A 27671-nucleotide genomic window follows, 5' to 3' on the forward strand; every position below is an offset into this window, starting at 1 on the left:
ACTCCACTTTGGCTATTTGTGAGCCTTGAGAAGTGAGGTAGGACCGCAGGCTGCTCCCACACCACGTCAGCCAGCCACCCAGTTCTGAGCACAGCCTCTCCAAGTGAATTTTGTGACCCCAATGAAATGGCCACTCTCCAGCCTGTTCCCATCTGTGGAACAGTGTGTGCAGAAGTCTACGTTCACAAGTGCACGATGTGACCATGAGGCATTACATGTTGGTGAGTCACTTTTATTAGAGCCCCCAGTGTCTACAACAGGGAGGGAGTTTAAAACTCTTTTTCCTTTTTTAAAACCTAAAGAATTTCCACAAACCAAAATAAAAATAAAAATAAAAAATTAAAAAATTAAAAAAAAAAAAAAAGCCAGGCAGTGGTGGCATACGCCTTTAATCCCAGCACTGGGAGGGCTTCTGAGTTCGAGGCCAGCCTGGTCTACAGAGTGAGTTCCAGGACAGCCAGGGCTACACAGAGAAACCCTGTCTCGGAAAAAAAAAAAAAAAGTCCACATCCCCGAACACTGGAACAGGCTGTGATAGATCTTCAGAGCACTGTCCCAGGGGAGGAAAGATGGTGTTCCCAGGGAGCCCTGCCCCTCCCCTTGGGCTCATGAGGCTGAGAGAGCCAGGTCCTTCTCCCTCAGCATTTCTACACAGGTTTTCAGAGCTCCGCTCCTGACCCCACCTCTAACCAGCTGTCTTCCAGCTACCTTAGAATGCTCTTTAGTGTTCTTGTGATCTAGCCCATTAAGGCCCCAGATGTTAGTAATTCTGTAATCACTGGTCAGCCTAGAACACCGGACAAAGTGTTCTCCATCGGTCTCCCTTTGGCTTAGAGGGGCAGGTGTAGAACTGGCAAGTGTTCCCCAGGCCAGCTTGGTCTCCTCTAAAGTCAACAGCAGCATCTCAAAGGCCCCTTTTTCCCTGTCTGCTCATCTTGTCTCCCTGGAAAGGCGGTAACAATGTTGATATGATATGACTGCAGCCTGAAGGGCTGTCACAAGTACATCTTCATGGCTCTATGTGTCGTAGGGCAATAGCGGGCATGTAGCTGGGCCAGCAGAGCCTTGGATGTGGCCTCTAGGTGTGTACCCTGACTTTTCTTGTTCCACACATGAACAGCATAGGTGGCATTGAGCAGCTGGGTCAGCTCCTCGGGGCTGATGTCTTCAAAGTATTTCTTCCAGTTCTGCCAGGGGATGGGGTAGAAGGCCTCGGGGGGCAGGGCAGTGACCCCACGGCAAGCATGGCTCTTTTCCAGGCTTTGGATGGAACACCACTTCTTGAAGACTCGGGTAAGCAGTTGGGGGCCCTGGTGACCCCAAATCCAACCATTGTAGTTGGCCACGAAGTCATGTAGACACAGTGCCAAGAACTCATGCTTGCGCTCGAAGGCTAGGAAGGCACCGTTGAGGACATAGCGGGATTGGATGCCCAGCGTGTTGGTCAGGTTGAGCAGGTTCTTGAGGACGATGAAGTCTGTGTCCAGGTAGATCCCACCAAACTTCCAGAGGAGTGCGATCCTGGAAGCATCAGACAGTACGGGCAACTGGTAGGGCTCCCATCTGTGCCGTGCCTCCGAGTACCAGGCTGCCAGTGGTGTGTCCTCAAACAGTTCTTGCAAGTCCAGAGGTCGTATCCAGACATTAGGAAAACAGCTCAGAAGAGAGATGCCGAGGTTCCGGGGCTGAGCTGTGGTGTCCCTAGGCAGCCCTTTCATCAGCACAACCACCTGGGATTCAGGGTGTGCCCTGGCAGCTGATTCCACAGAACACATAAATAGAAAGTTGGGACTGGTCCTGTCCGATGTCTCTAGGAAGAAGATGTTGCCTGGGGCAGAGACTCTAGGAAAGGCCAGCTGGGGGCAGGAGAAGTCTACTGGCAGGCTATACTCTCTTTGGTCCTTGGGTGCACCCACAGTGTGCCAGTAGATCAGGATGGAGATCAAGAACATGAACTTGAAGCTGATGATGAAGAAGGTGAAGACCCGCTGTCTGGGGGTGCCCCTGAGCATCCGCAGCAGGCAGTCGGGGGGCTTGGACATGGTCTCCTCCAGATGGGAACAGGAGATGCCCATAAAGATTGACTTGTCTGTAAAACATGAGCACCAGCATTCAGGTAGGCCAGACGTAGGCATCTGTGACCCTCAAGAAACACGTTTCCTACTGACGCCAGGGAAAGATAATATTCCAAAGCCCAGGGTCTCTGGGACACATGAGGCATGAGTTGTACCCTGGCAGGCTGGCTGCTCATCTGTGACATGGGAACCGTAGGCAGGGTCTGGGCAAGGTCCTTTTTGCCCCTTGTATCATAAACCCGTGAACGTAGGGACCAGAAGCGATGTGTCTCAGAGTGTACAGCCAATGTCTAGCATGTGAAAGGGCAGTCAGAAGCAATGACTTTGCCACATAACACCCTCTGCCTGACCTAGTCTGCCTCCTCTTGGTATTGGGGCGGTAGCTTGTCCTTTGACCCTTCGCTCCATGAACAGGCTTTGGCTTACTCAAAGACAGGCCACTAAATGCCTCACACACATTTGGCATGAAGACCTGGGCTTAGGGTGGCAGAGATGTCTCAGTGGGTAACATGTCTAGTACGAGTACCTGGGTTCGGATCCAGGGAACCCGTGGAAAAGACAGAAACAGCAGTGCACGCCTAGAACCCCAACCCCGGGGGGATAGAGACGGAAGGATACTTGGGCCATGCGCTTCTTTTTCACTAAGGATTTATTTATTATATACTATTTATTTTAGGTGTATGGGTGTTTTTCCTGTGTGTCTATTGGTGTACCACAGGCATGAGCACCCTTGAAGACCAAAGGAGGGCACTGGATCCCCTGGGACTGGAAACAGAAGGTTTTGAGTGGCGTCAAGTGAGTTGCAGAAATCAAACTCGAGCCTTCTGGAAGAGAGCCAGTGCTTGTAACCACTGGACCAGCTCTTTAGACTCAAATTATTTCATTTTTAATTATTGGGGTGGGGTGGGGTGAGTATCGTGCACACCTGTAGATGCGTGCAGAGACCAAAAGAGAGCATTGGAGCCCCTGCAGCTAGAGTTACAGGTGGATGTGAGCTGCCCAACATAGGTCTTAGGGACCAAACTCAGGTCTCCTACAGGATTGGCAGCGTGTGCTACTACACCTGGCGGACTTTCTAAGTTGGTGAGGATGGGAGTTCACTATATAGACCTGGCTGGTTTTTCACTCGTGATCCTCCCGCCTCAGCCTCCATGCTCTACTGCTTCTTACATTTGCTCTTTCAATAAATTTAGCATTTCACACATCCAAACCTGTTAAACCCTTACAGGCAACCTGACCAGGTTAATCCTTGCCTCTCCTCGCCTCTGCCTTAAGGATGAGGAAATAGACAGTCTATAGTCATCAAGCTGTCCCCAGGCAGACAGTGACAGGATGTGCATGGGAGGAGTGGGCAGGGTGGGCTCTCTGGAGCAATAGCTGGTCCTGGAAGACAGTAGCTAAGGGTGTGTCTGGTTTGCTGGATGAACTCTGCCCTATGACCTGAACTTTAACACCATACCTGCTGCATGTTCTGGGCTGCAGTCACACCCCTCAGACCCTCGGCCACTCCAGAGGACAGTTGCATCTGTTTTGTGGGCTTTTTTGGTTTGCTTGGTTTGTGTGTGTGTGTTTTGTTTTGCTTTGTTTTGTTTTGGGAGACAGGATTTCTCTGTATAGCCCTGGATGTGATGTTCTGGTACTCGCTCTATAAACCAGAGATCAGGTTAACCTTGAGCTCAGAGATCCACCTGCTTCTGCCTCCCAAGTGCTGAGATTAAAAGCATGCACCACTACCACCTGGCCAATTGCGCATTATTTGGACATTAGAAACCAGAAATTTTGAGTGGAAAGAGGTCACAGGACTAGACCCAGTCAGGTAGATGCTACTGGGAACTGAGAACTGAGTCCCTCCAGGACTCTTGGAATTATCATCTCACAGGGATGGGGTTTGAGCCAACATACTGAACTCCGTCCAGGATAAAGAGCTACTGACCAGCCTGGGCAGTCCATAACAAGGAGGTGAGGGGTCCTAGCAGCCTGCAGGCATCCTGGACATGCACACTGGGTTAGGAACTAGTCTTCTGTGCCAACCGGAGTATATAGCTTGTCCTCTCATGCTCAGGCCTGTCACACCCACCTGCAAAAGATAGAAGGCAAAAAAGTCCAAGACAGCTAGAGGCCATCAGCAACCACTCCCTTCCATCCAGAAGGGCAAGCCACTCAGCTCTGGCTTTTAGAGGCCCGCCCTGTTGTCAAACTGAGCACATTTGCCTATGCTCAGCCCTGTGGGAACACTGTCTAGAAACAGGGTCAGTCCAATTGACTAGAACTCACTGGGTGAAGTGACACTTGGGCTGGGCATCGATCGGGAAGAGAAGGGAAGAACAGTCAGATGGTGGAGGCACTGGTCAGTAGGAGCCTGCACCTTTGTTGGCACCATAGGCTGGAAGGGACAATGGGAGGTACCAAGGAAGGTGGCTGTGTCAGACCGGAGTTCAGATCCCACAACTAGTGGCTTACAAATGCCTACAACTCCACCTCTAAGACACACAGTACCCCCTCCCTTTCTGGCCCTGTTTACAATCACATGCATACATACACACAGAGAGATAAATACATATACATGAAATGACTCTTAAAAATGTTTTAATCTGGGGGGGTTGGAGGGATGGCTCAGTGGTTAAGAGCACCAGCTGCCCTTTCAGAGGTCCTGAGTTCAATTCTCAGCAACCTCATGGTGGCTCATAACCATCTGTAATGGGATCTGGTGCCCTCTTCTGATGTGCCTGAAGACAGTCATAGTGTGCTCATAAATAATAAATAGACACTTTTTTTGTTGTTGTTGGCTTTTCGAGAGACAGGGTTTTTCTGTGTATCCCTAGCTGTCCTGGAACTCACTCTGTAGACCAGGCTGGCCTCGAACTCAGAAATCCTCCTGCCTCTACCTCCCAAGTACTGGGATTAAAGGCGTGCACCACCACTGCCCGGCTGGCACATCTTTTAAAAATGTTTTAATCTGACTTTAATCTCAGCACTTAAGAGGGCAAGGCAGGTGAATCTGAGTTCCAAATTAACCTGGTCTTAAAGAGAGGTCTTAAAGTTCCAGGACAGCCAGGACTACATAGAGAAACTGTGTCTTGAAAAATCAAACCAAACCAACCAAACTATGTTTTCATCACTACAAAGATGAGACAAGAGGATCAAGACTAGCCTAGGCTATTATAGTAAGTTCAAATGGCCTTGAACAGACCTTAAGACACTCTGGTCCCCCGGCCCTGTATATGCCTTATACCTGTGTCTTCTGTCATACCACCCTCTCCCTGGCTCCTTATCTATCTAAGCCATCTGTCTTTCCAGTGTCTCAGAACTCAATATGCTGCCTCAGGACTAGCCACCCTCTCTGCTTGGGTGGCTCACTCTCCACTCCTAACTTGCTCTCAAGCCTCGAATACTTCACTCTAGAGCTCCCCCCTGCCTTCCACTTTGGTTTATTCTCCCTAGCACTTATCCCAAAACACTGTGCTTACTGTACAGGTAAATTATTTAGAAATAGCCCAATATGGTAATTTGAATGAAAATGGCTCCCTTGGCCACATAGGGAGTGGCAATATTAGGAGGTGTGGACTTGTTGGATTGTGTCACTTGGGGATGGGGTAGAGGTCAGCTGCTCAGGCCACACCCAGTGTCTTTCTCTCCCTGCCTGCCTGCATATCAAGATGTAGAACTCTCAGCTCCTTCTTTAGCATCATGTCTGTCTGTGTGCCATCATGCTTCCCACCATGACTATAAGGGACTAAACCTCTGAAACTCTAAGCCAACCCCAGTTAAATGCTTTCCTTTATAAGAGTATACCATGTTCAGGCTGGAGACATGGCTCAGTGGTTAAGCCTGCTGCTCTTCCAAAGGTTCAGAATTCAATTCCCAGCAACCACATGGTGGCTCAACCATCGATAATGGGGTCTGATGCCCTCTTTTGGCACGCAGGTATACGTGCAGACAGAGCACTAATTCGTTTAAAAAAAAAGTCATCATGGTCACAATGAAACCCTAAGACACCCAACAAGGGTAGATATGTTGTTTTATTGAGCAACTCATGTAGAACAGACTAGTTTCCTAGTTTCCAATTTACTATATAGCCCAAAGATGACCCTGAACTTCTGATCCTCCTTCCACAATGCTTCACGTGAGCAAGGCAAACGTTCTACCAACTCAGCTGATATCTCAGCCTTGTGTTTTTTTGTTGTCTTTGAGGCAGTGGCTCAGGCTAGCCTCGAACTCAGGATCTTGCTCCCAACTTCCCTTCCTGCTGGGATGAGAAGCTCATTCAGGGATTTGTATTTTGTTGTACTTGTTTAGCATCTGGAATCCTATCCAGCTCGATAGGTGTTGTCAACCTGTTGGACAGGTAGGAGAGGCAGTGAATGAAGCAAGACGTGAGGAAGTCTGGGAGCCAGCAGATCAGTGGCTGAGCAGGGTGGGGGGTGCTAAATGACCAAGAGCACCAGGGAGCCAGTGAGGCTGGAACCAAGGTCAGTGAGCTCCTTGGGAGCCCAACCAGAGTCGTATGTGTGGCTGAGCCCACAGCGAGACAGACCCTGGGAAGTCACCAGCTCTGTCCTCCTCCTTTGGGGAATGAGGCTATTTTGGTCATAAGCATTTTGATTTTTTTTTTTTTTAGAAAGACAGGGTTTCTCTGTGTAGCCCTGGCTGTCCTGGAGCTCAGAGATCTGCCTCCTATATTCCCTGGGTGCTGGGAACCCAGTAGGACTACAGGTAGATGGATGTATGGACAGCCATCAGCAGAGTGTACCCCTGAGTATTTAAGACCATGGCATAGGGTGGAGACCGACCACCAGGCCTGAGGTGGGGTAAGGTGTGCCTGACCACAACTAGAAGGTGCTAGAATCAGGCCATATTTGGTATCATTGGCCCCCAGCTGAAGATCCAGGAATAGAAGTTATGTACCCAGCCAAGTTGGCCACAACTCAATACCCATGTGACTTTAGACTCAAAGCATGGTCCCATCCCCCACTGGGTGGGCCTTGCAGCTGCACCCCCAAGTCCTAGCCCTTGTCAGAAGAGCCTGGGCTGTCCCTGTTACCTCCCCGGTACCCCTAGGCTTCCTTCCCTAGGGCAGGGAGCTATTTTCAGGTAGTGTGTTAACTGGTCATAGTGCTGCTCTAAGCCTTACCCCGGCTCCCTGTTATCAGGACTCTCTATGATTCACTGTAGGCAGTGAGACTGGGCAGAAATACAGGCTGGCAGAGACAGAACTTGGCACCAGGTCCAGCACTGTTTTCCAACTCAAGTGCAACACTCTTAATGGATGTACCTCCATCTGTTTCCCTGGCTGACTGGGAGCCAAGATGGTGTCATGGGGATGGTCAGATGCAGCCCACATTGAACCCCATAGATCTCACCTCTGGGCTGAGTGCCAACAGAATGAGCCAAGGGAGAGTCAGGCGATCTGATGGGGATACAGGCACAAGAAGAGAGGTGGTCACTCAGGCAAGATCCCCACCCAGGCTTCCTATGTGTGGTACCCCACCTGTTCCCTCCCCAGACCTCTGCAGACATGATATGCAGCCCCAACCAGGGGTCCTCTCATAAGGTGCAAGAAAAACGCATAAGACTCTATTCAACAACCAAACAGGGTTTCGTGGGACACACCTAGGAGAACCAGGGATATGGAGCCTGAGTAGCTGAGCAGGGGCTGTACAGTGGGAGTCCCAGGAGATCCTTGCAAAGAGGGACTGGTGGTGGTGGTAGCCTCATTAGTGAGCCATTAGTGAGCCATGGGCAAGTCTGCTGGGGTTTTCAGGCCACCAGAGGAACTCAGGCTTGGATGGGGTGAGTTCTGATGGCATATGACATGGGACCCAGGAAGACAAAGCCCCAGTTTGGGTGGAGGCTCTGAGCCTTACCGGCTTGGGGAACATGGTATGTGTCTAGAGCCCTGCCAGAAAGACAGGTCTCCGGCTGGAGAGATGGCTCAGCGATTAAGAGCACTGACTGCTCTTCCAGAGGTCCTGAGTTTAATTCCCAGCAACCACATGGTGGCTCACAACGGAATCTGATGCCCTCTTCAGGTGTGTCTGAAGACAGTGACAGTGCACTCTCATACCCATACATAAAATAAATAATTCTTTTAAAAAAAAAAAAGATTTATTTATTTATTTATTATATGTAAGTACACTGTAGCTGTCTTCAGACACACCAGAAGAGGGAGTCAGATCTTGTTACGGATGGTTGTAAGCCACCATGTGGTTGCTGGGATTTGAACTCAGGACCTTCGGAAGAGCAGTCGGGTGCTCTTACCTGCTGAGCCATCTCACCAGCCCCTAATAATTCTTTAAAAAAGAAGTACAGACAGATAGACAGGTCTCACAGACTACAGTGACAGGTGGGAGGGCTGAGAAAGGAGAGCTACTAGGGCAGTCTCTAAGGTTAGGGATTTCCAAGTTGAGCAGTATGCCATTGATCAGGACTAGCCCTCTTTTTTAATATTATCCTCCCAGTTCTCAAGAGTGATTGGTCAGGATACAATTCCAACTCTATGGTTTCAGCTGCTTCCAGTTCAGTCCAGTCAGGTCCTTTTCCCATTGCCTTCTCCCCTGCTTAGACAAAGACTAAGGTATCCCGGAGTCCCCCTGTCCACTTCAATATCCCTTCCCAGGAGGGCTGTGTACAGGACACATGCCACAAGACCAGTCACCTCGCTGAGCCTCGGGTTCCTCGCCTGTACTTTAAAGTCTATCTCATTGGCCCCCAGGCTCCAGGGAGCTGTAGGAGGCCCAGGGCAGGGGCTCACCCAGGGCAAAGGAAAGAGGGTTCCCATTCCACTTTGCTTCCAGGGATACTACATGCCTGAAGAATGGATAAAGTCCCACCCAGGGGCTGGGCTGTAAAAGCAGTTCACGTGGTAGAGTGCTGGCCTAGCACACAGACAGTTCAGGATTCCATCCATTCTCAGCACCACACAAGACAGGCATGGTGGCACACGCCTGTAATTCTAGCAGTTGGGAGGCAGAGGCAGGAAGATGAGACCTTCAAGGTCATCTTTGCTTGCAAAGCTGAGATAGAAGACCCCGACTTAAAAAACAAACAATTATGTCATGTCCACTGACATTGACTTGATCCAAAACTGAATTTATAGACTCAGCTCAAGCTGGAAGACGGAAGGATTTCTGGCAGTTAGATAAAAGCCAGCATCCCTTGGGAATCTCTTCAGCAACAGGCATCTTTTTCCCTTGCTGGCAGAAGGGACATATGGCTCCTTGTGGTGGTTTGAACAGGTATAACACCCCCCACCCCCATAGACTTATGTATTTGAATGCTTGGCCAAGAGAGTGGCACTATTAGGGGGTGTGGTCTTGTTGGAGTAGGTGTGGCCTTATGGAGGAAGTGTGTCACTGTGGAGGCATGCCCACTATGGGTTATAGTCAAGATGTAGATCTTCCAGCACCATGTCTGCCTGTGTGCCCCATGCTTCTTCACAATGATAATGGACTAAACCCCTGAAAGTTACTCCTTTTTAATGTGCATTGGTGTTTTGCCCACATGTAAGTCTGTATGAGGGAGTCAGACCTTGGAGTTACAGACAGCTGTGAGATGATATGTGCGTGCTGAGTATTGAACCCGGGTCTTCCAGAAAAGCAGTCAGTGCTCCCAACCACTAAGCCATCACTCCGGCCCAACATCAAAAACTTTCTTTCTTTCTTTTTTTTTTTTTTTGGTTTTTCAAGGCAGGGTTTCTCTGTGTAGCCCTGGCTGTCCTGGAAATCATTTTGTAGACCAGGCTGACCTCAAACTCAGAAATTCGCCTGCCTCTGCCTCCCAAGTGCTGGGATTAAAGGCGTGTGCCACCATGCCCGGCTCAACATCAGAAACTGTAAGCCAGCTCCAATGAAATGTTTTCCTTTATAAGGATTGCTGTGGTCCTGGTGTCTCTTCATAGCCATAGAAACCCAAACTAAGACAGCTCTCTATTGACATACCTGTGGTGTCTATCAACATATTAAAGCCTAAACTAGCTACCAGACTCCTCCAACCCTTATTTATAGGTACTTGTTAAACATCTCAAAGCTAGCATCCTGATCCTTCTAACCTTCCCCATTCCTCCTGTATGATGATAGACTCCCATCTTCCCAGGCATCACTTATCCTGTATTGTGGGACCACAAAAGGCAGTCTGTGTTCTGCTCAAGCAAGGCTTACTCCAGAGACCCATTAGAAAACTCTACAAGAGACTCAACAGTGAGCCACGTTTCCAGACACAGGCGCCTGACACCTCGAGTCCTCAACAACATAATCCTGTGACTATCATTCATGTAGACAATGTCCCAAGCTCCAGGCATTCTGGCTAGACTCCACCCCCCACAGTTAACCTGACAATAGCCAGGTATGCTCCTCCCCACAGTTACTCTGCAACAGCAAGGTAGCCCAGCCCACTATAAAAGAGGCTGCTTGGCTCCCTCCTCCCTCTCTGGCTTCTCCACCCCCCACAGTTAACCTGACAAAAGCCAGGTATGCTCCTCCCCACAGTTACTCTGCAACTGCAAGGTAGCCCAGCCCACTATAAAAGAGGCCCTCTCTCCCTCCCTTTTCCCCTCTTTCCACGTGGCCATGGATGGCCTGTACTTCTCTACCCCCCCCCCCTCTCTCTCTCTCTCTCTCTCTCTCTCTCTCTCTCTCTCTCTCTCTCTCGTACAATAAAGCTCTAAAACCACAGACCACCTCTCTGTGCTAGAACGATGGAATAGGCCTTCTCCTAAAGAGCCAGGTCTAGTCTCCCACAGCATTTCTAGCCACCAGGCTGGACCAAAGACCCCCGCATGGGAACCACCTTCTCACCCTGTCCCCTTCTCCCTTCAGCCCCGGGACTGACAGAGCCACCCCCCCCCCGCCCCCCAGCCCTCACTTTGTTCTCAGTTCTTCCGAGACATACAGCGATGTCTGGGATGTCCAGAACTGAGAACATGTCGTCTCTGGCCCTGAGACCCCAGATTGTTCCCTCTCCACCCTCTGCAGACTGGGGTTCCGTGGCTTCCCATAGCCAGACACCCACATGAGCAGTGTGGAGAGCACACAGCAGTCGCCCGTCTGCCTGCCTTGGAGCTCTGGTGGAATGTAGGTCATCTCTCCCACCCCCTTTATTTCCCCACACACGGCGCCCCACACTGTATATAATGGCAAGGTTTTCCCTCCTCCTCCCCCGTCCCCCAGCTCTTCTTTCCTCTATATTCTTGCTAGTCTCCACTATCCAAAAGCAGTGGAGAGGAGAGGAGGCTCTGTCCCAACGGGAATGAAAGTATAGCTTCGTTGTGACCCCTCTCCTATGGAATCTAAACACGTTATAGCTTTAGAGAGTTGAGGATACAGAGAAAACCCAAACTCTTACAATCCATGTAAGCATGTCCGAAAGCAGTGATCACCATCCACAACACTGAAGCGGGGAAAGAGGACGGGTGCACAGGGACCCAGGGGCAAGGATCTCAGAAAACCCCAGTGGTTGGTTGTCCCAAGCTTCACTTCTAAGAGGGAGATGGGAGGAGGCGTGGCCTAAGTAGACTAGAAGGGTGTCTTAGTTCCTTCCATTCTTAACTCTAGAGCCAGAGCCACATGAATTTTGCTGCTTACAGGAATTAAAACATGACCCCCTTGTGCTATTACATTATCACTGGCTTTATGTTTTCCAAATCCTTCCCTACCTAAGCTTGGCTATCCTGGATTTTCTCTGTAGATTGATCTTGAACGCAGAGATCAGCATGCCAGTCTCCAGGGATTAAAGGTGTTCACCACTATGCCTGGATCTAAATTTAGCTGGGTAGGATCTTGCCCCAAGGTCCCACTCCTTTAATCTATTATCTCCTAGAACACAGGATTTTGCTCCATTTCACTTCCTGGTACCCCTTTAATACTCAAACCATATATTTTATATTTTTTCTTTCTAAGCTTGCTATGCTTGTTCAAACTTCTCTTCATAAGACTTAACCTGAGAACAAAGTCTCTGCTGAGCTTTTTTGAAACTTCCTTTGTCAATGCAATTAATCTGAGTCTCTTCACCTTAGTCTCAGGCAAAAAGTAGCCACATTCTTCACCAAAATACCACAAAAACAGTCTTTATGCCACATTCTGAAATTCTTCTCCTTTGAAATCTCATGGGCCAGGTCAACACAGTTCAAATTACTCCCAGCAACAAAGTCTTCCATATTCCTACTAGGATGACCCATTAAGTCACATTTAAAGCAGTCACATTTAAAACTTTTGTCTTAGAGTTTTACTGTGAACAGACACTATGACCAAGGCAAGTCTTATAAAAACAACCAACATTTAATTGGGACTAGCTTACAGGTTCAGAGGTTCAGTCCATAATCATCAAGGTGGGAGCATGGCAGTATCCAGGCAGGCATGGGACAGGCAGAGCTGAGAGTTCTAAGTCTTCATCCAAAGGCTGCTAGTAGAAGACTGACTTCCAGGCAACTAGGGTGAGGAACTTAAAACCCACACCCACAGTGACACACTTACTCCAACCAGGTCACACCAATTCCAACAAGGCCACACCCCCAAATAGTGCTACTCCCTGGTCTAAGAATATAAAAACCATGACACTCCACTCCCTGGCCCCATAGACTTGTTCAAACACGAGTCTATGAGGGCCAACTTAAACATAGCATAATGCAAAATGCATTTTGTCCAACTTTTAAAATACTCATAGTCTATAGCAGTCTCAACAATATTAAAATCCTTCTGAGATTCATCCAATCACTTAACTGTAATCCCCAAAGCAAGGCAGGAAACCAGCTGGGCAAACTCCAAACTCAGCATCTCCATGGTTGATGTCAAAGCAGTCTTCAGATCTCCATTCCTTTTTCATTTTTGTTGACTGCAACAAACTGCTTTCTCCTGGGCTGGTTCCACTCCCTGTTAGCAGCTTTCCTCAGCATATATCCCATGGCTCTGGCATCTTTAACATTCTTTGACTCTCCAAGGCAATTTCAATGTTACAGCTTCTTGTTTCAGTGTCTGGGATTCCACTTGATCTTTTGGGCTACTCCTAAGGGCTGGCATCACTTCTCCAGCTCTGCCCTCTGCAGCACTCTAAGCTCAGGTTGATCCACTCCACTATGGCTGCTGTTCTTGGTGATCATCCCATGGTCCTGACGTCTCCAATACACAAGGGTGTTTCACTCCAACTAGGCTTCACCAATAGCCTCTCATAGGCTCTCTTTATGGTGCCAAGCCTCAAATCTTTTGCGTGGCCCCTTCAGTCCTGGGCCATCAACTACAGCTGAGGCTATACCTTTTCCAGTGGCCTTCCATGACCTCTCACAGTGCCAAGTCTCAGCTGGTCTTCATGACACCTTCATGCCTTCAAAAACCAGTACCACCTGGGTGACTTACACATTACCAAGTCCAACTGCAGCATGAGGTACAACCTTGGCTATCTCTGGAACACAGCTTCTTTATGCTCCCAGAAAACAATTCCCAGATTTCAACTCAGTGATGCTGGTCTCTTTTTCATAATTGCATACCTCTTAGCTCCAGCTAACCAGCATCAATTGTCCCAGTAGTTCCTTCCATTCTTAACTCTAGAGCCAGAGCCACATGGCTGAAGCTGCCGAGTTTTGCTGCTTACAGGAACTAGAACTTGACCCCCTTGTACTAGTACATTATCACTGGGCTTTATGTTTTCCAAATCCTTCACTACCTAAGCTTGACTATCCTGGTTCTTGCTCTGTAGATTGACCTTGAACGCAGAGATCAGCATGCCAGTCTCCAGGGATTAAAGGTGTGCACCACCACGCCTGGATCTAAATTTAGCTGGGTAGGATCTTGCCCCAAGGTCCCACTCCTTTAATCTATTATCTCCTAGAACACAGGATTTTGCTCCATTTCACTTCCTGGTACCCCTTTAATACTCAAACCATATATTTTATATTTTTCCTTTCTAAGCTTGCTATGCTTGTTCAAACTTCTCTTCATAAGACTTAACCAGAGAATAAAGTCTCTGCTGAGCTTTTTTGAAACTTCCTTTGTCAGTGCAATTAATCTGAGTCTCTTCACCTTAGCCTCAAGCAGACTTTTCAGGCAAGGGCAAAAAGTAGCCACATTCTTCACCAAAATACCATAAAAACAGTCTTTATGCCACATTCTGAAATTCTTCTCCTTTGAAATCTCATGGGCCAGGTCAACACAGTTCAAATTACTCCCAGCAACAAAGTCTTCCATATTCCTACTAGGATGATCCATTAATCCTCGTTTAAAGCATTCCACTGTTTTCCAAATCCAAAGTCCCAACATCCACATTCTTTCAAATAAAAGCATAGTCAGGCCTATCACCGCAATACCCCACTTCTGGTACCAACTTCTGTCTTAGTTAGGGTTTTACTGCTGTGAACAGACACTATGACCAAGGCAAGTCTTATAAAAAACATTTAATTGGGGCTGGCTTACAGGTTCAGAGGTTCAGTCCGTTATCATCAAGGTGGGAGCATGGCAGTATCCAGGTAGGCATGGCACAGGCAGAGCTAAGAGTTCTATGTCTTCATTCCCCAACCCAGACAAGTTAAACCAAGTTAAACCAAAGTAAGACAAAAAAAAAATCACATACATTTCTAAAAATAACATCAATGGGGGTCAGAGGGCTGAAGAGTGCTTGCCTGCAGTTCCAGAGGAATCGAGTTTCAGTTTCCAGGACCCATGTAGGGCAGATCACAATCACCATGGACAGCCCTACACACACACACACACACACACACACACACACACACACACACACGAGAAATAAAACTTTCAATAAAAATAAAATTGAGAACATTGGATGGTCCTGACACAACACAATGCTGTCCATCAAAAATATCATCTAAGATGCTGAGCACACAAGACATGGCTGGACAGTTTTGTCTACTGCTGCATCTGCAGTCAAACTCATGAGAAAAACAAAACAAAACCTCTAACAAGTACTAGTTTCTATTTAGGTCTCTTTCTGATTCCTGAGGTTGTGTTTTTTACGTTTCTTTTGCAAGTCACAGTGACTGTTGTCTGCTGGCATTCCACACACAAGAAAAAATGGCTCACACATTAACTCAAGCAGGATTTAGAAGACATGACACTGCCCACAGGACAGACAGCTTTAAATGTGAGGATGGACTCTAGGTTCAGTCCTAAGAGCTACTCCCTTCAAACCTTTGACCTCACGGAATTTGGCCAGAATGGGTTTGCTGGCACGAGCTCCATCCCCTTTCTCTTATTCCCCACATAAGATCAGATCAGGCCAACAGGGGCAGCTCCCATCCTGGGGACTAGACACTGTTGATACAAAACCAGAGACCTAGTTGTTGTCCAGAAACCAGATGGGAAGTTGTTCAGAATTAAAATGAAGTGACCCAAGCCCAGTGACACTCTACTCTAGTCCCAGCACTTGGGAGGCAGAGGCAGGTGAATCTGAGTTGGAGGCCAGCCTGGTCTATAAGAACAGTTCTGGGCTGGAGAGATGGCTCAGTGGTTAAGAGCACTAACTGTTCTTCCAGAGGTCCTGAGTTCAATTCCCAGCAACCACATGGTGGCTCACAACCATCTGTCATATAAGAGGGATCTGATGCCCTCTTCTGGCACACAGGTGTACATGCAGACAGAGCCATTTACACGCATTTAAAAAAAAAAAAAAAAAAAAGAACAGTTCCAGGGCAGCCAGGGCTACACAACAAAGCAAAGGAAGGAAGTAGCCAGGGTCATAGGGACACATGTCTGAAGTCTGGACACACGGGAGGCTGAAGCAGGAAGGGTTGAGACCCTGTCAACACATACATATACCTCCTAGAGACTAACACCTAGATGAAGATAATCATCTATGAATAGATTACACCCCACTACACCCTGGGACAGAGGTGCTCAGCATGGAGCCCCACTGATCTACTTGAGCAATGACAAGTATTTCTGACCACACTGGGTGAACCACCAGCCAGGCCACACCTTGACCACCAGGTGGCCTTGCTGAATCTGATGGGATTGCTAGGACCCTGGCTTTTGCCCTAAAAACTATAGGCTACCGGGCCAAGGAGATGGCTCAGCAGAGAGAAGCAATTGCTGTGCACTGTGATGACCTGAGATCAATTCCCAGAACCCACAGTGGAAGGAGCAAAGCCGCCCTGATCTCCACGTGTGCTGTGGGCCTCGATTGCCCTGAAAGATGCCAGAACCTTTAGAAATATTGCTAGAGCTGCTCACGGTATCAGCTAAAATGGGGCAGAGCTATGAGGAAGGAGAGACCAAAGGCATCTCTCTCTGTTCACAGAAGAGACACGATGATACTCAGAGGGGCCCAGAGCTTTTATCATTACATCCACATGTAAGCCAGCCAGGAGTGACTAGGAGCACCTGTGATTCCCAGCACTTTGGAGATAGAGCCTGGGATATCGTGAGTTCAAGGCCAGCTGGGCTACAGAGCAAGACCCTATACAAAAACCAAACCTAAGAGATGGGCCAGAGAGGCGACTCAGTTTGGTTAAATCTACTCGTTCTTGCAGCCAACCCAGGTTCAACTCCCAGCACTAACACGGTGGCTCACAACCATCTATAAATCCAGTTCCAGGAGATAAGATGCTCTCTTCCGACCTCCTGAGGAACAGGCATGCACATGGTTTACATACCAACGTCAGGCAAAACACTCATGTGTGGTAGTCAAAGGACAACTTTAATGGGTTGAGGGCCTGAATTCAGGTTCTCAGTGAGGCTTACATGTCAGATACTTCTATCCATTAGCCTCTTGCTGGCTCAGGCCAGATTGGTTTTGTTTTTTGTTTTTTTGTTTTTTTCAGTGTCTCACTAGTTTGGCTGACCAGGAACTCACAGAGAGCTGCCTGCTACTCCTTCCCTAGTGTGTCCCACCAGGCTTAAAGACCACAGCTTTGATATGTTCTTCAGGTTTATGTTTATTTTATGTGTCTGAGAGGCTTGCCTGCGTGTATGCACTTGCACTGTGTGTGTATGCCTTTTTTTTTTTTTTTTTGAGACAGGGCTTCTCTGTATAGCCCTGGCTGTCCTGGAACTCACTCTGTAGACCAGGCTGGCCTCGAACTCAGAAATACGAATGCCGGGCTGGAGAGATGGCTCAGCGGTTAAGAGCACTGACTGCTCTTCCTAAGGTCCTGAGTTCAAATCCCAGCAACCACATGGTGGCTCATAACCATCCATAATGAGATCTGATGCCCTCTTCTGGTGTGTCTGAAGACAGCTACAGTGTGTTACATATAACAATAAATAAATCTTAAAAAAAAAAAAAAAAAAGAAATACGAATGCCTCTGCCTCCCGAGTGCTGGGATTAAAGGTGTGCACCACCACACCCGGCGTGTGTATGCCTTTTGCCTGAAGAGGGCATCAGATCTCCTGGAATTGTAGTTATGGATGTTGGTGCCAGGAACTAGACCCAGGTCTTCTGCAAGAACAGCCATTGCTTTCAAACACCGAGCCATCTCTCCAGCCTCTAATTATCAAGCAGCAATGTCCCCTTAGGATGGATAAAGAATTTAGTTTTTAGAAGCAAAGTCCCGGGCTGGTGAGATGGCTCAGCGGTTAAAGAGCACTGACTGCTTTTCCAAAAGGTCCTGAGTTCAAATCCCAACAACCAGTTTGGCCCCAATTTTATATTTGAACTCACATATCTTTAAGAAGAAAAGAATTTTAAAAGTTACCTTATTCATTGACTTGTTTTAATTTGTATGTGGCCGCGCTGGTGGAATACATGTGCCACTGTAAACTCCTGAGTTCTCTCTGTCCACCATGTGGGTCCTGGAGATTGAACTCAGGTCATCACACTTAGGGCAGTACCTTTACCCACTGAGCCATCTGACCAACCCTGTCTTGTAGCCAAGAGACAAACTGGGCATAATGGCATATGTTAACGGTAGAACTGGGGAGTGGAGGCAGGGAAAAAAAAAATCAGGAATTCAAGGCCAGGTTGCACACTGAGTTCCAGTAGACCCTGCCACCAAAGATGGAAGAAGGAATGGGATGGGGGGAGGGGTGGAAGACAGCTTAACACTTCAGAGGAAAGGCCAGCAAGTTGTGGGGGCACGCCCTTAATTCCAGCACTCGGGAGGCAGAAGCAGCAGGAACCCTGAGTTCCAGGCTAGTCTGGTCTACTGAGAATTCCAGGATAGCCAGGGCTAAGCAGAGAAACCCTGTCTTGAACAGAACAAACAAACAACAACAACAAAAACAAACAAAAAAACCCAAAAAACCAAACCAAACAAAACAAAACAAAACCAAAGAAAGAACAAGTACTCCTAACTGCTGCTCCCTCATTCGAGCCCCTACACCCCCAAATCTTTAGGAAGTTTCAGAGCACAGATAAACAGAAAACCATGTGTACACACGTTAATTTGAACACAGGAGGACCCTACAAGCCAAACTGCTACCTCCCTGAGAAGTTCTGCTGGGCCTGCCCACCCCCAACATGGGCAAGGGACAATTTGAACACACACAAAATGACCCTTTAATAATGATGCGCAGTCAAGGATAGTGCTCTTGTTGTTTCTGAGACAATGTCTCAAGAGGCCCCCTTGGCATCAAACTCCCTGTGTAGCTGAAGAAGAGCTTGAACTCCAATCCTCCTGCCTCCACCTCCCGAGTGTTAGAGTGCACCACCATAGAGGTTTCACTAAACCCAGAGCTCCATGCATGCTCCACAGGCAGTTCACCAACCGAGCCACATCCTTAGCTCCCAAGGACATTTTTTTTTTTCCAATGGAGGAGAAATGAAACCGGACACACTCAGAAAACATCTCTCACCTGTTGAGATCGGCAAAACCCCAAACACTACATGACTTACACTTCCACATTACTGTTCATTAAAGGAAGTCAAGACAGGAACCTAGAGGTAGGAGCTGACGCAGAGCCCATGGAGGGGTGATATGCTGTTCACTGGCTTGTTGTAAATGGCTGGCTCAGCCTGTTTTCTTATAGAACCCAGGACCACCAGCCCAGGGATGACATCATCCCCCACGGGCTGGGCCCTCTCCCATTGACCACTAATTAAGGACATGCCTTACAGTTGGATCTTATGGAGGCACTTTCTCAATTGAGGCTCCCTCTCTGATGACTCTAGCTTGTGTGGAGTCATAAAATCAGATTAATACTACTAGGTAGCAAGGCAAGGAGGTGGCTCATCAGGTAAAAGTACTTGCTCTTGGGCTGGCGAGATGGCTTGGCGGTTAAGAGCACTGACTGCTCTTCCTAAGGTCCTGAGTTCAAATCCCAGCAACCACATGGTGGCTCACAACCATCTGTAATGAGATCTGACGCCCTCTTATGGTGTGTCTGAAGACAGCTACAGTGTACTTACATATAATAATAATAATCTTTGAGCCGGAGCGAGCTCACAACCATCTGTACAGCTACAGTGTACTCATATACATAAAATAAGTAAAATTTAAAAAAAAAAAGTACTTGCTTTTAAAGCCATGAAAACAGCCTGAGTTAATTAAACCCTTGATACCCACAGTGGAAGAATCAACTCTATATTGTCCTCTGATCTTCACACACACCCAGCCACACACACACACACACCATATTTGCGCATACGCAACAATAATTTTTAAAATATAAGTACATGGAAGGGTGTGTTGCCTCGATGTCAGAGTACATTTGTAGCATGCATGAATGCAAACAAGGGCATTAGAGTGCTTAGGTATGGTTGACAAGAAGGTTTTAATTGTAGATATGAGAATGCAGTTAGAGGCATCATCTGGCCAGAGTCCAGACTGAACAGGGGCCCTGAGATTGGGGGGCGGGGGGGGGGGAGGAGGAGGATCAGTGGACCCAGTGAGAAGCTGAGGACCAAGAGAGGAACAGAACAAAGGGAATTCAAGGCTGAAATGTCAGGTTTATATAGGAATGAGAAGCTGGTCCCTGGGTTGGAGAGGTTTAAGGTAAACTCATCCTTAGCTACCTGTGAGGGCTGAGGTGCTGGGAGGAGCCACTGGTACTGAGTGAACCTTATCCTGGGTTTCTTTGGACATGACGATGCACAAGGCCCTTGTGTTCAAGTCAGCATCAAAGAAATTTAAAAGTATATGGAAGACGTGTGCAGGCTACGTGCAAACACTGCGCTAGCTCATGAAAGCTACTTTAGTGTTCTGGGATTCTAGAGCAATGCCTCATGGGTAGCTAAGGATGAGTCTGTGAAGTGAAGCCCCCGTGTTAATGTATCCAGCCCCCATCTCCAGAGCACCACTGCTTCCTGTCAGTGAAGGTTGCTGCTGCCTGCCTTCCTCCGATTTCCCCACTTTGATGCCAGAAGTGGTTTCCACCTTCGGACTTTCAGAAACGCCACAGCAAATGGATCCCACTTTGGATCCCCATACTTAACATCTCGTAGAAAATCTGTAACTACTCCCATATGGCTAGCTCCTGGAAAGGAGAGTTCTGGGTCCAAAGGCAGGTAAATATCGCTTTACATAAAGACACAGTGAACAGCCTATCCTTCCACCTCCCTGCCCACACCCTCACAGGGGTTGGCCCTCCAGGGCACCGGGCTGTGCACCACACTAGTATCATTTTACTTTCTGCTCTTAATCCTGTGAGGTTATCCCCCAGGTTAAATACATCAACCTCAGAAGAAGTGGGTAGAGGAGTGGTCACGAGAAGTTAGGAAGGGGAGAAGAAGGGAGGAGTCTCTGATTGCTTCAGACACCAGACTCAGTTAGCTAGGACTTGGCTGTGTGGTGCACTTTAGGTGTTCTGGCCACAGCCAGAAACAATACATATTTCAGAATAGCTAGGGTCTGGCATAGAGAGGGTGTTTGATGACTTTCAAATGCTAACTGCGCTGCCAGTCTGTATTTAGGTAACAAACTGCCCCCTGAACATACCCTACAGATACTGCCCCTCAATCTAATTGGGCTTTTTGGGGGGGGGGGGGCAGGATCTGTCTGTGTAGCCCTGGCTCTTCTAGAACTAGCTCTGTAGACCAGGCTGGCCTCAAACTCATTGATCAACTTGTTTCTGCCTCCCAAGTGCTGGCATTAAAGGTGTGAGCCACTACACTCAGTTCAATTTGTAGTCTTTTTTTTTTAATACTTTTTTTTTTTAAAGATGTATTTATTTAGGTTTTTCGAGACAGGGTTTCTTTGTGTAGCCCTGGCTGTCCTGGAACTTACTTTGTAGACCAGGCTGTCCTCGAACTCAGAAATCTGCCTGCCTCTGCCTCCCAAGTGCTGGGATTAAAGGCATGCGCCACCACTGCCCGGCTAAAGATGTATTTATTATTTATGTGAGTACACTGTCGCTGTCTTCAGACACACCAAAAGAGGGCATCGGATCCCATTACAGATGGTTGTGAGACACCATGTGGTTGCTGGGAACTGAACTCAGGACCTCTAGGAAGAAAAGTCAGTGTTCTTAACTGCAGAGCCATCTCTCCAGACCCTCAATTTGTAATCTTAAAAAGAGTTGAAACCAAGGCACAGCTGGGAAATGGAAATGCTGGGTGGGATTCAAACATCATTTACCAGCTGAAAGGGGTTCAGTGTCGTTGGATCCTGAGTTTTGTCTCAAAAGGATAGCTGAGAATAATTAGAGTCTGGCCCCTTGTGAGGCTGCCACCAGGGACCTTCCAGGAGGAGCAATGCAACACTACTAACACCTGGATACTTGTTTCTGAGCGGGCCCCCATCTCTGTCCCGCCCTCTCTCCCCTCCCGCCTCTCTTCCCCAACCCCCACAATCCACACTGACGTTAAACTCATCTTACTCCTTCTGCCTGTAGGTGTGAGCCAGCACACCTGCTTTGGAACAATGTCTTCCGCCCCTTTATTATCTACCCTTCTCCAGCTTGCTAAGTGCTCTTTGTTCCCCAAGCTTCCCTATCGCCAGTTTACACCGGGAGGTGTGACCTCAGAGGCTGCGTTGTTTGAGGGAGCGAGCTTGTGGGAGAACTGGGGCCCAGAGGAGAGCTACAGGCTCAAGGGTGTCCAGACCAGCTCTGCGGATAGGGCTCCACCCAGATGGAAATGAAGGTCCCCTGGGAAAGAGAAAGGGGCACTCCATTACCAGAACGGTTGGGCTCCACTTCATTAAATTTACCAGACAGAAAGCTCAGAAGGGAAATAACCACCTGCGAGTATCTCTCCATCTTGCGTGTGTGTGTGTGTGTGTGTGTGTGTGCACGAGTGTGTTAACACCTGGTACCTCACATGGGCGAGGACTCCAGAGGAGACTCAAACAGCCAGTCCAACCCTAGCAGAAGGGACTAAGACCCCCAGGACCCCATAAAACGGCCATGATGGTCTGTGTAGTCCCAGCATTCTGGAGGCGGAAGAAGTTTAAGTCTAATCTTAAAGCAATATGGCATGTTAGAAACCAGTTTGTGCTACATGAGACTCTTACAACCAACCAACCAACCAAACAAACAAAACAAAAAACTAACAACAACTTAAACTAATAAAAACTCAGCTCCTGGGACTGGCTCAGCAGTTAAGAATACTTGGAGAAGCCGGGCGTGATGGCGCATGCCTTTGATCCCAGCACTTGAGAGGCAGAGGCAGGCAGATTTCTGAGTTTGAGGCCAGCCTGGTCTACAGAGTGAGTTCCAGGACAGCCAGGGCTACGCAGAGAAACCCTGTCTCAAAAAAACAAACAAACGGGCTGGTGAGATGGCTCAGCGGGTAAGAGCACCCGACTGCTCTTCTGAAGGTCCAGAGTTCAAATCCCAGCAACCACATGGTGGCTCACAACCATCCTTAACGAGATCTGACTCCCTCTTCTGGAGTGTCTGAAGACAGCTACAGTGTACTTACATATAATAAATAATAAATCTTAAAAACAAACAAACAAACAAACAAAAAAAGAATACTTGGCAAATCCCAGTGACCACATGTAATTCTCAACTTCAATTCCAGTTCAAACACCCTTTTTGACCTCCATGGACACCAGGCATGGGTGGGGTGCACATACCGACTGGCAAAAATGCTCATTCATAGTAAAATAAATAAATTCAAAACCAAACAACAACAACAAAAAACCCCAAAACACCCCAGCTTCTCAAACATATATCTGAAATCTACAATAAAGGAGACAAACTTTGCCAAGGAGCAGCCAAGGGGCAAAGCCTTCACACCTGATGAACAGCACACAAACTCTTAGCTGCTCACTGTTTGACTCAGCGGTTTCGATTCTAGAGAAAATGGAGATACTAACACACGGTCTGAGGAAGTCTGCCCAGGCTAGGGGTTTCGGCAGAGCCAGCTGGTGAAACCGGCTCACACACTGAACAGTCTAATTCTTTTCTCAGGAAAATCTAACCATTCATAAAAACTGTATGCATTTATAATGATGTAACAGTATCTAGGTGGGCGTGGTGACACGGGCCTTTTAATTCCAGCACCAGGAGAGCTGGGCGTGGTGGCACATGCCTCTAATCCCAGCACTTGGGAGGCAGAGGCAGGCGGATTTCTGAGTTCGAGGCCAGCCTGGTCTCCAGAGTGAGTTCCAGGACAGCCAGGGCTATACAGAGAAACCCTGTCTCGAAAAACCAAAAAAAAAAAAAAAAAAAAATTCCAGCACCCTGGAGGCAGAGGCAGGCAGATCTCTGAGTTGGAGACCAGCCTGGTGTATACAGTATTCCAGGGCAGTGAGAGCTACACAGTGAGACCCTGTCTCAAAACAAAGGGTAACAGTATCTAAAAGAACCAAATGCTTTCATTATACAACAAAAACCAGGGCAGTTGAGGCGGCTCAGTAGTAAAGCTGTTACTTGAGGTCATTGAAGGTCTGGACTGCTCCTCGCCTTCCACCTCCACCTCTAAGACCAGGCTGTTTTGGGGTGATATGGTGGGTCACAGTCGCCTCTAGAGATTCAAGCAACCCTGCCCACACCCTGGGATATTCATCACTTCTCCCATGAGTGAACAACCTTTCTCTGGGACTAATCCTTGTCAATATAGACAGCTGCAGAGCCTTAATTGTTTCAAAGAAACAAAGCAAACTCTACAGAATTGTTTAATAGGTCGCAGCGACCCTTGAGCTGTCCAGGCAGGGACCAGCCCTTGAGGCATTGAAGAAGCGTTTTCAAAACAAAACAAACAAACAAATAAAACCGGGAGGCTGAGTTCCTGTGAATTTTTTGGTCTTTCGTTTGAGGACTTTCCTTTATGGGAAAGATTTCTGCTGCTGAATGCCAGAGACTAGGGGAGTGCGAGTGGAGGGCAGCTCTGCTTTATTGGAGTCCCCATTCTTAGGGAGGAGAAAGGTCAAAGAGGGGGTGGAGTGGGGTGACGGGGAGCCGGAGGGTGTCACTTCGGAACCGGCTGGGGTTGCAGCAGCTGGATTGCTATGGATGTGACAGAGTAGAGATGGAAAGGATACTTTTAATCTCCAGCGGGCTAGAGACTCAGTGGACTCTGCCAAGGAGATGAAAAGAACTTCTAGCCCCAGATGACATACGAAGACATTGAGGCAAGGGGGCTCGCCCTAACAGTGAAAAGGAGTGGATAGGGTAAATCTCCCAGGCGCAGCCTCTTCCAACCCTATTCGGCTTCCAGTCCCATACCTCAACTGTTCTCATCGGAAGAAGGGGAGAAGCGCGAGCGTGCTGATCCGGGACCGAGCCCTGGGTCTCGCGACTCCATGCTGGCTTCCCTTGCTCCCCCGCTTTTCCCAGGCTACCCCCTGCACCTGAAGACCCTTCCCGGTGCAGGTCCGAAGCCGGAGCATCCAGAAAGCCCAGAGCCAACTCCCAACCCGAAGCCCTCCCTGCAGCGCGCGGCATTCCATTCCTCTCCGGGATGCGCCCCGCCGCGACCTCCCAGAGCACGCCCAACGTCGCCGAGCAGCGCTTTGGGATCTGGACTTCGGATTCCCAGTCGTCCCCCTCCCCCGTGAACCTCGCCCTCCGAGGGCCTCCTGGGCTGCGGGAAGGAATTGCGGGATCCTAGCCGGCCCCAGACTAGCTCGCGCCGCGCCGCGCTCAACTTCGGGGCGCAGACCGGTGCGGGCGGCAGCTGAGGGACCACGGCGCGGAACTGGTGCCCGCACCATTGTCGCCTGTAGAACAGGTGGCCAGGCGGGGACCCGGGTCCCTGATGTCTTGCAGCTCACCTCCCTTTCCAGCCTAGAACAGGGGCGCCCCGGATCCCAACGAGATCCCCCTGCCCGCTGCCCTGTCCCTGAGATCCAGGTACCTCCGGCTCCCGCGTCGGCGGGCGGCTACTGCGGCCCTGGAGGGCGGTGGCTTGAGCCCAGCGGACAGGAGCGCCGCCCCTCCAGCCCTGGGCGGGGTCTGGCGTTTCTGCCCCACGGGTCCCTCTCCGCCTGCAGCTAGTCCTGTCTAGAAATGGGGGTGGGCACGACCTGAGTCATCAATAGCCAGTAGCCAACAGGTGTGAGCCGCCTCCCGGCCACCCACACCTCACTAGTCACAATCCTATTCTAAACCTTCCGTTTCTCTCTCCAGCCCTTCTGCCCCAGAGCTAGCAATCCTCCTGCCTCAGCCTCCCAAGTCACTCCTCCAAGACAGGGATGAATCCCCTACCCATGGCTCTATTTTTTTCCATTTAACAGATGGAAAAAAAAATAAAAAGCCAGGCTCGAAGCGGTTTGGTTAATTACATAAATGTTGTGCAGTTGAGAAGGGGCGACATCTGAGACTTGAGTCATCCTGACGCCACTGCCCAGCAGCGTCTGTTCCAAGTACTCCTCACTCCCTGCTCTGGCCTGCTGTGACCCAAGGAAGGGCCGGGCCCACGGCATGGTGTTCCCTAGTGGCGATTTCCCCCGCCAGCTCTCCTCTCGGGCTAGATGCCAACGTGCCCTCGCTGCCTGCCCTGCTTCATCTCTCTCACCATACAAACCTGTGTCCAGGCCGCTGAGAAAATGGAAACACCCTATCCCAACCCTGAGAACAGCCTGGGTAAACAGGCTTTGTAAAAGCGAATCTGTGGAAAATTCTCACCCCTTCACCCCACTGCTGACAACTACCTAGCTCTTGGCTATGCCCACCCTTTCTCGTTTTCCAGGAGATCCCCAGCCTCCAGCTGCTAGCCGTTGCTGCTCCTGCCCCTCTTGCCTCTTCGCGGGCCATTCCCATTAGTGCTCATCACTCCCAGGTTTGATTTTTTTGGTTTGGCTTTGCCAGACTGCTTCTCATTCTAGCCCACGGCTTTCTTGTAAACCACAGTGGCCTCAAACTTGTGACAACCCCTCTGGCTTTCGCCTCCCAAATGCTGGGATAACAGACTTTGCTCATCTTAAAACTCAAACAAGGAGCCCTGCCAGCCGTGGTGGTGCATTTCTTTTCAATCCCTGCATTTGGGAGGCAGGCAGGTTTCTGAGAGTTCGAGGCCAGCCTGATTTATATAGAGCTTTTTAGGCCAAGCCAAGGCTACAGAGTATTGGATAATGAATGGTATTGTGTTGAAGACCCTTCCGCAGTTAAGAGCAATTGCTGCTCTTCACGGGGAGCCGAGTTGGATTCCTAAAGCCCACACCAGAAGGTTTACAATTGCCTGTAACTCCAGCTCCAGAGAATCTCACGTCTTCTTCCAGATTCTGAGGGTACCTGCACCCACACAGCTACACAGATGTACTCATAAGTAAAAAAAAAAAAAAACAAAACTTAATTCTTAGTGTGATGGATGCACACAGGTGCCGAGATACACTGTTCTTCAGATAAACTATATTAGCAGCGTTTCAGTGTCATGACCGCAGGCTGCCACTATAGGATCTTGAAGGGAGAGAGCCTTCGAATCCAGAAGCAAAGAAAGTTTTTCTTTTCTTTTTCTGTTTTTGTTTTTGTTTTGAGACAGGGTTTCTCTGTATAGCCCTGGATGTCTGGAGCTCACTCTGTAGACCAGGCTAGCCTCAAACTCAGAGATCTGCCTGCCTCTGCCTTCAGAGTGCAGGGATTCAAAATGTTGCATTTCTACTGCCCAGCTCAAGGGTTTTGTTGTTGTTGTTGTTGTTGTTTAATTTATTTTTAGTTTACGTGTGTGTGAGTGTTTTTTGTTTGTTTGTTTGTTTGTTTGTTGCATCCATTCATGTCTGTGTGCTATGTGCACTCCTAGGTCACACAGAGGCCAGAAGAGGGCACGAGACTCCCTGGAACTAGAGTTATAGATGGTTGTGAGCCACCACGTGGGTGCTGGAATTTAAATCCAGGTCCTCTGTAAGAACAGCAAGTGACTTAACCACTGGGACACCTCTTCAGTCCCCAAGGGGAACTTCTTATTGCTATGGGTTGGCTGGGGAGGAGGCCCGACTTAGTTTACACACTCTTACAGGATTTGGGGTGACTACCTGTCCTCCAGAAGCCAAATAAAATAGCCAAATTAGGTCTAGAGTAGTGGTTCTCAACCTGTGGGTCATGACTTCTTTGGGGGTTACATACCGTATATATTTTGCATATCAGATATTTACATTATAATTCATAACAGTGGCAAAATTATGGTTATGAAGTAACAGCAAGATAACTTTATGGTTGGGGGATTGCCACAAGGTGAGGAACTGTATTATAATAAAGAGCCACAGTGTTAGGACGGCTGAAAACCCCTAGTCTTGTGGAGCTTTTTGGGGATCCCGCTTGAGGGTTTTTTGTTTTTTGTTTTTTGTTTTTTCGAGACAGGTTTCTCTGTGTAGCCCTGGCTTTCCTGGAACTCACTTT

At 48.6% G+C, this 27671-nt stretch overlaps 1 protein-coding gene across 3 annotated transcripts; it reads right to left on the reverse strand.

Annotated features, from left to right (window-relative positions):
* Positions 1 to 216: 216 nt before the first annotated feature.
* Positions 217 to 25224, reverse strand: A4galt (alpha 1,4-galactosyltransferase). Of its 3 annotated transcripts, none has more exons than NM_001004150.4 (3): positions 25195 to 25224; positions 4009 to 4152; positions 217 to 2089 (listed from the first exon to the last, which is right to left on the reverse strand). In NM_001004150.4, the coding sequence occupies exon 3, from the start codon at positions 2040 to 2042 to the stop codon at positions 996 to 998; it is 1047 nt and encodes a 348-aa protein (NP_001004150.2). In that variant the 5' UTR covers positions 2043 to 2089; positions 4009 to 4152; positions 25195 to 25224; the 3' UTR covers positions 217 to 995. The 3 variants fall into 3 exon arrangements, with proteins under 3 accessions (NP_001004150.2, NP_001164425.2, NP_001357576.1); NM_001170954.2 differs by having other exon boundaries at positions 25112 to 25224; NM_001370647.1 differs by lacking the exon at positions 4009 to 4152 and having other exon boundaries at positions 25112 to 25224.
* Between the last annotated feature and the right edge of the window lie 2447 nt (positions 25225 to 27671).

The sequence above is a fragment of the Mus musculus genome, chromosome 15 (assembly GCF_000001635.26).
Source record: "Mus musculus strain C57BL/6J chromosome 15, GRCm38.p6 C57BL/6J".
NCBI lineage: Eukaryota > Metazoa > Chordata > Mammalia > Rodentia > Muridae > Mus > Mus musculus.